Source organism: Oryzias melastigma, linkage group LG19 (genome assembly GCF_002922805.2).
Source record: "Oryzias melastigma strain HK-1 linkage group LG19, ASM292280v2, whole genome shotgun sequence".
Classification (NCBI taxonomy): Eukaryota; Metazoa; Chordata; class Actinopteri; order Beloniformes; family Adrianichthyidae; genus Oryzias; species Oryzias melastigma.
Genome location: NC_050530.1, coordinates 1,977,979 through 1,987,225, shown reverse-complemented (window position 1 = coordinate 1,987,225; position 9,247 = coordinate 1,977,979). Strand labels below are relative to the sequence as shown.

Below are 9,247 nucleotides of genomic sequence, written 5' to 3'. Positions count from 1 at the left end.
TATAAATATGTGTGTGTGTGTATATATACGTATATATATATGTATATATATATAGATATATATCTATATATCTATATATATATATATACATATATATATATAGATATATATCTATATATCTATATATATATATATGTATATATCTATATATATACATATATAGTAGACTTGTATCCGTGATCTAAAAAGTGGCTCATAGTTTCTTTGTTAAAGTCACTAAATGAAGTTTTTATTTTTTCAAATGTCAGTAAATCTTGTATTTTATTTCTCCGTCTGCAGGTGTTGAACGCTCTCTCTGACTGCATCGGAAAAGAGGGCTACATCTACGTGGTGGAGGACGACCTCCTGGGAGACCAAGACCATATGGGACCGAGGCGGAGGTAGCTGCCTGCGGCGCCGGCGGCCAGATTGGACGGACTCTCTCCTGAGCCGATCCGGTCCGCTCTGGAACTTTTACCGCGGAGCTCTGCATCCGCGGAGGACCTGCTGGACTTTGACGAAGCTGCAGGAAGCTCCTGACCACAGCGTCACCCGGACTCCTTAAGACGTAGAGTAGGACCGCCTCACCGCCCCGTCAGTCCACCGCAGCAACCAAACCAGAGGACGGCTTCCCGTCTGCTTTAGGACCTCTGTTTTTGAATTCAGTGAATTCTGAGGGCCTCAAACAGCGTCTCTTCCGCAGCTAAACTTTGAGTTTCTAATTCTCTTCACCACCAATGCAAGTTTTTTTACGAGTCGATCAGGACGGAGGAGCGGGACGAGGAGCGCGTTTTCTGCTTTTTAGAACTTTGTTCCTGGATTGAATCGGAGTGCAGGCTTACTCCTGTCGTCCTTTTATCCCCAAAGCTGTTACATGTCTTTGAGAGTATTTATTACAAAAGTCATATTTATTGTTTGAAATTAAGTGCTAAATTTGACCAAAACTGCTGCAGCAAAGCGAATCATCGCAGAGGCGCACTACCTTGTTTTGCCCAGCAGAGGGCAGACTTGCATGTGTACAACCATCCACGTGGCGCTCCACCTCTGTTTACAGCTTTCATCTCTTTTTTTATGCTTTAAAAAGGCCAAACATGACACTTTTGATTATTTGTAATATATATTTGATGTCCAAATGTTGCTGTTGTGGAGGGTTTCTTCTCCAGGATGTACATTTCCTTCATCGCCAACTGCTGATACCTTAACTGTTGGTGTCAATGACTCAGTCACTGGCTGAAAGTTAATATATACAGTAGGAAAATCTAGTGCCTGTGCAATGATAGAAATACTTGAATGTCTGGTTTCTTAGCCGAAAGGGTACGAGCAATAGGTGAGATGCTGAGGTCTTGGTGTGGCTGTGCGGACTCCATCCGACTCTCAGTTCCCGTTGTCCTGTCGGTGTCAGGGCAGCATCAGCGTGCGTGGATGTGTGGGTGGAGCCTCAGATGGGCGTCCTAAAGTCAATCTGCTTTTTATCATTTTAATTTTTTTAATTTGCCCCATTTGTTTCTGTGGATTTTTTTTTCTTTCTTTTCTTTGCATCATGGTAAAAGTGCAATAAATCGAATAAGCATTGAGTCTGACTTTACTTTTTATTTGAAGAATCATTCTAATTCATCCTAGTTCTTAAGTCTCTATTTGTTAAAAGATCCTCTGGATATAAAATTACTAACAAGTGAAGAACAAATAAATAATATAAAAAAGTCTGGAAAAATGTGCAGCTAGCTTAAATGTAAAAAAATTGCTTTTATTTTAATAAAGATTACTAAATATGTCATAATACATATATTAGGTACTTATGAGACAAAAAAAAAGTCTAATTTTTAAAGAATTTATTTGCAAATTATGATGGAAAACAAGTATTTGGTTAATAACAAACAAGTAACTTCTTCTGTAAGAGGATCCTCTGACCTGTATTAATGTCACCTGTTTGAACTTGTTATGTCTATAAAAGACACCCGTCCACAACCTCAAACACTCCAAACTCCACCAAAGAGCTATCTTAGGACACCAGAAACAAAATAGTTGACCTGCACCAGACGTGAAGACTGAATCTGCAACAGGTGAGCAGCTTGCTGGGAAGAAATCAGCGCTTATTAGGAGATAGAAGACTACTGATAATCTCCCTCCATCTGGGTCTCCCTTCACCCTGTGGGGTCAAAATGATCACAAGAACCCCAGAACCACACGGGGGACCTAGAGGATGACCTGCAGAGAGCGGGTGGACCAGTCAGTCTCCAGATCTCAACCCAGAAACCTTTGGAGGGAGTTGACTTCTGTTTATGCCAACAAAAGGGACCCAGTTTGACATCTTACTGATTAGTTTGAGAAAGGGAAAAACAAACAAACATATAATTGTCTTAATTCAAATAATTAAAATTTAAGAGGAGAACGGTCAGATTTTCCTCGATATTTGTCAGTATCAAACAATGAAACTACAGTGCCCTCTAGTGGTTGTTAGCAGGAAACAACCACTAGAAGGAAACCAATATCAGTGGGAATATAGCAAAAATTGTTTGAGCCCATTTTTTTTTTTTTTTTTTTTTTTTTACATTTGAAATGTAAAATGTATAAAAAAAAAATTTACATTTATTTTCAAAAAGATGAAGAAAAATTGGCTCTTAAGAGGTCAACAAAACAATATAACTCAAGCTATAAATAGGAGAATTGAACAGACATTTAAAAAGAAATGTCAAGTTTCATTTGGACTAATATCAAAACATGAAAGAACTCAAGTGATAAACATAATAAATAAAAAGATAAAGTCTGTTTCTGATCCACAAGTTGGTCTTCAATAGAGCTGTTTCATAAGACTCCAATTGTTTAATAACATTTTCCTGTAAATCCAGTTCGATAACCTTCAGTTTATGACTGATCTGGAAACAGAAACCATAACAGTGGTTACATATCACAGGTGCATTGTGGGACGCCAGATTTTCTCGTGCATTTCAGCAGGTTTCTGGTTAAGGTTGTGTGTCCAGTTTCTCCATTTCTAATCCAGACTGACAGGAACATAATCCACTATGTGAATGATGGGAAAACAAATAATCCGTTGGGGAGAAGTTCCAGTAATCGTTTCATAACTGTTGCAAAACAAACTTTTTCTCATTGAAGGCCGAGGAGAACGAGGAAGAGGAGCTCCTTTTATCAGAAAAGGAGATGTTTGGATCCAGAGGCGTGGCAGCAGTTTGAGGAGCAGCTCAGGTTTATGTAAACGAGTTTGGTTAATCTGTCACCGTAACTCACCGCTAACCAGGCGTGAAACCAATCAGAAAGATGTTAACGTCTTACACAAATACGACAAACAGTGATGGATTCCAACAGAAGATGAATGGGTTCTGGTTCAAGACAGTACCGGTCCAGTAGGGGGCAGTAAACCTCTGCAGATGGTCCAGCAGACGGATCCATCAGAACCATGAAAAGTGTCACGTTTCTCTCATGCAAAGACTTTCACAAATAACATCTGCACCAGTTAATAACAACATAACAACAAATAACACAAGTTCTATTAAATCTCCACGGCGATCATCTTGTGCCTGTAGTAAAAGTGTTCACAGAGTCTTTTAATCGTGCTACTGACATTTTTAGAGAAATCAGAAAAACTTTAATCTTAATTATATTATCATATCTTCTCCATCATCACAAAGAACACCAAAAACACATTTATTTTATTTTTGCTTTTTTGTTTGTTTCCGTGTTTTGCTTTGTTTTTGTGTTTTGTCCTGTTTTGATTTGCTCAAATTTTTTGTTTTGTGTGCTTGTTTCCTGTTGTGTTTTTTGCTTTGTTTTTTTTTGTTATGATGTTTTGTTTTATTTGTTTTGCTGTGTTATGTTTTGTTGCGTTGTTGTTGTTTTGTTTTTTGTTTTGTTGATTTTTGTGTTTTGCTTTATTTTTTGTTTTTGTTTTGTTTTGCTTTGTTTCATTTTTTATGCTTTGTTTTGTTTTTTATTTGTTTTGATGTTTTGTTTTATTGTGTTTTGTTGTTTGTTATTTTGTTGTTCTGTTTTTTTTTTGCTTTGTTTTTTTTTGGTGGGTTTTGTTTTGCAAAGATTTCTGTGTTTGTTTTGTTGCGTTTTGTGTTGTTATTATTAGTATTATTATCATTATATACTTTGTTATGTTTTGGCTTGTTTGGGTTTGTTTTGCTTTAATTTGCTTTTTTGTGTGTTTTGTTTAACACTTTCTTGTGTGTTATGTTTTGTTGTATTTTGGTTGGTTTTGTTTGTTCTGTTCTGTTATGCTTTATTTTGTTGTGTTGGTTTTGTTTTATCAGAGTGGGTCTTTGAAATTTGATGTAAAAAAAAACAAATGGAAAAATGAAAGATTAAAAAAAATTAATCACCATCTCAGAAATACGAGATTTAAAAAAAAAGATTAAAATAAATAATAAAACATTAGGGAAAACCATTTATACTCAAAAATGTTTGTCAGTTAGAAAACTTAAGTACAAAATCTAGCATAAAAAATGTTTTAAAGACAAAATCTAATTATTTGCAAGATCTAAGACATTATCTTACTGAAATAAAAAGGTTTGGACCAACTTTTTATAGTTGTAATGAATTTATCTTAGATATCAGGTTATATTTTGTCAGTTGAACAAAAACCAAAATATGTACGTTTACAGTATATATAAGAGACAATTTTAAGTATAAAATTTAGAATTTTTTGGTAAATCGTTTTGATTTTTATTTTGCTTATTTAAGAAAACATTTTCTAAGAATTTTCTATTTACTTCTAAAGTGGAGAGGCCGTTTTTGCAGTAAAAGCTGCAGAAAAAGATGCTTAAGTTTATAAAACACACCAATAAATCCATGTTTGAAATGTTTTTACACCTTTTTCCAGGAGAAACAAAAAAACAGAATTCGGTGAAAGGATTTCTGAACGATCAGAAACCTTTTCTTTCTTTTCATTGGAGCATTTCTTCATAATCCGAGGCTTAGCTGCAGAGTTACGGAGGATTTAGTTTATGATTCAGGGAGGAAGACTTCCTGCTTTTTATGTCTTTATTTATTTATTTTCATCCTGATTCATGAAATGTTGAAGAAAAAAGCTCAAACTGACACAATGAAGCTAAAAGAATCGAGTTTGGACTCCTATAAATATGTTTCTGTTTGAAAATTTGAATCAAAGTGGATCCAATCAGCAGCTTTTACAACTTTTACGCTCATAAAATGTCATTTTGGGACTAAATGATGAAATACAAAGGATGTTTCTGAGCCTCGCTGTAGAAAAAGCGGGCCTCGGATCACGGCAGGAGCGTGTTTACAGTCCTCCGTGGTGTTTTGATAACCTTTTCCTCACAGAACAGCCCCCGGAAAGGCCTGTCGGCCAGTTTACACGAGCGAGGAGGCGGCCGCAGCGCCGGACGGAGGAAGATGGCCATCAGAGGGACGGAGGGCGACCGGCGGAGGGCCCGGGGCTGTAATTGGGCCGGCTGGCGGGGCTCCAGAGGAAGCCTCGTCATGGGAGCCAGCGCCGAGGTGCTTATCAGATCTGAGCAGTGACCTCTCCATCTGAAACATCAGCGTTTAACAGATCATTTGGAAGAAATGCTCAAACTACTAACGGCTGTTTTTACCTTTTTAAGCCGGTTTCTGTCTCCATCGGGTTTGGGGTTTCATTGACAGGATCAACAAAGGTCACGGCTGGTTTACCGGCTTCCAGAGGATCTCGTCCAAACTGGAGTTATTCTCAGCGTTAGGAGTGGGGCCGATCGGTGACTCCGGCGAGACCACACACACGGCCCCGCAGACCTCGGGCTGTTGTCCCGGCCTCGCCGACTCATGGGAGACCTGCAATTGCCCCGTTAAGAGCTCTTAAAAATACACATCCCCTTATTTTATAGACACGGAAACAATTTGTGGCCATTACAGAGCATTATAGATATCATCTACAAAACTTCCCGTTGTTGACTAAACGTCTGCCAGACTCTCACACACACACACTCCAAAGAGTTAACGGAGAGAAAAAACAAAACAAATATTCTGTTTGTTGATTTGGAGTTTGCTGTTTTAAGTACAGATAGAGAGATTGAGCTATAAAAGGAAGCAAAATAAAACACGGAACAGAAGGAGAGTCCAGAGGACCACCCTGAACACGACTGCAGGGAGGCCGTCAGCAGGAGAAGTCCAGGTCTTCATGTCCCGGAGCTCCAACTCTGACCCCGAGGAGGGGAAAAGTTAGGTCAAAAATCACTAGAACGCAGTGAAATTGTAGCAAGAAATTGTATAATATGATGTCAAAATCTAGAAAAACAAGGAAAAATACGCTAAAAGTCTGACTTTATGATAGAGTAATTCAAATTAAATGCCTAAAATTATTATTTTTTTGCTAGTTTTACACATAGGTTTTGTATTTTTGAAGTTGATTCTGATTAGAGTAGCAAAAACTAGAGGAATAAGTGTAAATGACTCATTTTAGAACAAAATGTGAAAAAAATTTGCATTTGTTTATAAACTATAAATCCACGTTTTTGTTTCCAAAATACAGAAAAATGACGATGCATGCTAAATTAACACCAATTAGTCCAGCATTTTGCCTCTTTTCTATTGAGCAAAAGGATTTTGACTTATTTGAGTCATTTTTTTTCTTTTGTTTCTAGCTTGTAATGAGACACAAAAAAAAAATCCAGAAAGGTGTAGAGCAAATAAAATTTAAAACAACAACAAACCTGGGGAAATATCTTAAATTTCTCAAACAGAGCTGGAGAAATCCCATGTTTTCAAGTCCTCTACATCCAACTCTGACCCTAAAAGGAGGAAAAGAACATTAAATTTGAGACAAAATCACTAGAAAGTAGTAAAATTGTCAAAAGTCAGTTTTACTTAGAAAGAAATTGGCTCAAATGATATTAAAATCTAAAACAAATGAACAAATATGCTAAAAATGTCAAAGTTAAATAGAATTAATTCACATGAAATGTTATAATCCCCAAAAATAATATTTTTTTGCTATTTACATGGAAATATTTTGTAGTTTATTTTGCTGACAATGACAAAATCGAGTGTAACTAGAACATTTGCATTACCTTTGATAATGTTAGTGTGAATACTTTATGCTGAATGTTGTCAGCGAAGATGCTTTGAAAAGAACCAAAATGTTCTGAATGTACTGAACGTTTTGATACCAACCTTAAGAATTTGCAGAAAGTGCACAAAGATGTTCCAAGAATTTCTTGTAAAATCGCTAATATTGCGTAAAATTTCAAAAACAGTAAAAAGTCTGAATCCCAAAAATACAACTCTAAATGTCCTGAACGTGCTGAGCGTTTTGATACCAATATTGCTGAAGTTTCAAAGTGAATTTTCGCGAGGCTGAAAAATCGCAAAAATTGCGAAAAATTTTAAAAAGCATGTAAAGATATGCATACCAAGAGAAAAAGCAAGAATGTCCAGAATAAGAGGAACGTTTTGATAATAAACTTGCATAATTTGCAGAAAGCGCACACAGAATGTGAAGAATTTCTTTAAAAATCGCAAAAAATTGTATGAAATTTCAAAAGCTGTAAAATTTATGAATAACAAAAATACAACTCTAAATGTCCTGAACGTGCTGATCGTTTTGATATCAATATTGGTGAAGTTTCAAAGAGAATTTTCACGAGGCTGAAAAATCGCAAAAATTGCGAAAAATTTTAAAATGCATGTTAAGATATGAATACCAAGAGAACAACCAAGAATGTCCAGAATGTGATGAACGTTTTGACACTAAACTTGCATAATTTGCAGAAAACCCACATAGAATGTGAAGAATTTCTTTAAACATTTCAAAACATTTTACGAGATTTTAAAAAAGCGTAAAATTTATGAATACCAAACTACAAGCAGGAATGTCCTGAACGTGCTGGACGTTTTGATACCAATATTGCTTAAGTTCCAAAGTACATTTCTATGAAACGGAAAAAAAAAATCACAAAAATCGCAAAAAATTGCAGAAAGTGCATAGAAAATAAGAAGAATTTTTACAATCCGAAAAGAAACACAAGTAAAAACTGAGTCAGTTGTGCTTTTAAAGTTAGGTGTCTTATTAAAAAAAAGTAGATTGTTTTATTTCAAAAGTAACATTTTTGAGGCAGTTGGACCTTTAGTTCGTGATGTTCTGCTGGATCCCTGGAGTTCAGTGATCGGTTGGTGAAGGTTTTTGTTTGTGTGACTTTTTCAGTTTTAATAGTTAAAATCGAAACGTTCTGCTGTATTTTGTGTTGCGGCCGAAGCCTTTGTTGGGCCGGGGGGATCCCGGACGAGCCCCCAATGCGCTCCTCCAGATCACCTAGACCCGACAACCCGTAACATTTAAGTCGAGTTTCCTGTCAGAAACTCGACTTAAATGGGGTTTGTAAACTGAAAAATTCTGATGAGTTAAAGAGCAAACATTCATACTCAGGAGATGGAAGTCACATTCTCTCTGAGGTTAACCTGGTTGGTGAAGAGTTTTTGCACATTTCTGGTAGAATTGTTGATGTGGAAGTTGTGGTGAGACGGGAAGATCTGGACGTTTATTCTTCTCTCAGCCAAGGAAAGACGTTTGTCAGACCAATACGGACGTGTTGGGAGTGTTGGCATCTTTCATCTGGAGAAAAAAGAAGAATATAGATAAAAACAGTCAACAAACAAACCCTAAACATCTGTGAAAATGATGGAGTTCAAGATGAAATATTGGCTGAAAATAGTAGAGGGCTGAGAATAGAGCCATGTGGAACACCAGTAGAAAGGCAGATTCATTTTAGTAATGATGGAGTGTATTTCTAAGTCAATTATTTATTGTTGTTCATCAAAAAAATCCTAATTGTACGGAGCCCTTAAAGGGACATAAAAAATAAAAATTCAAGTAAAAAAAAATTTTTTTTTCAATCACTTGAAATCCAGTGGAAGAAAACGAACTTATATAATCCCACCCTGGGATTACCCCCGGAAGTTAACGAAAAGAGAAATCACCAGTTAGTAACCAGAATTTTTTTTTTAACATCAATTTTTTAAAATTTAACTTCAATGTCTCTTTATTGGCTCCGTACAACCGGATCGGATTTGATAGCAGTTTTTTTTTTTCCGATTCTACTCAGCAAAAATCTTCAACTGTGACAAATAAAAACCGCTCATCCTTACAGACAGGAAGTCAATCTCTTTTTTAATTTAAATTCAACACTAAAACCTCTCAAACTCTTCAGTCAAGATCTCCATCTCAATAGTTTGTAACTACAAAACTAAAAACATTAAACTCCCTCTCATTTAAAGGTAGTTTTATCAAATGAATGAAAATGTAATCAGATTACCC

At 36.1% G+C, this 9,247-nt stretch overlaps 1 protein-coding gene across 2 annotated transcripts in view; it reads left to right on the top strand.

Annotated features, from left to right (window-relative positions):
• The window catches only part of fam20cb (FAM20C golgi associated secretory pathway kinase b), a 98,697-nt gene extending 97,144 nt beyond the window's left edge, over positions 1-1,553 (top strand). For both annotated transcript variants that reach the window (XM_024284887.2, XM_036217307.1), the window contains one exon: positions 280-1,553. In XM_024284887.2, the coding sequence (XP_024140655.1) occupies positions 280-384 (105 nt within the window). In that variant the 3' untranslated portion in view covers positions 385-1,553. The remainder of the gene's footprint in view (positions 1-279) is intronic.
• Positions 1,554-9,247: the final 7,694 nt, after the last annotated feature.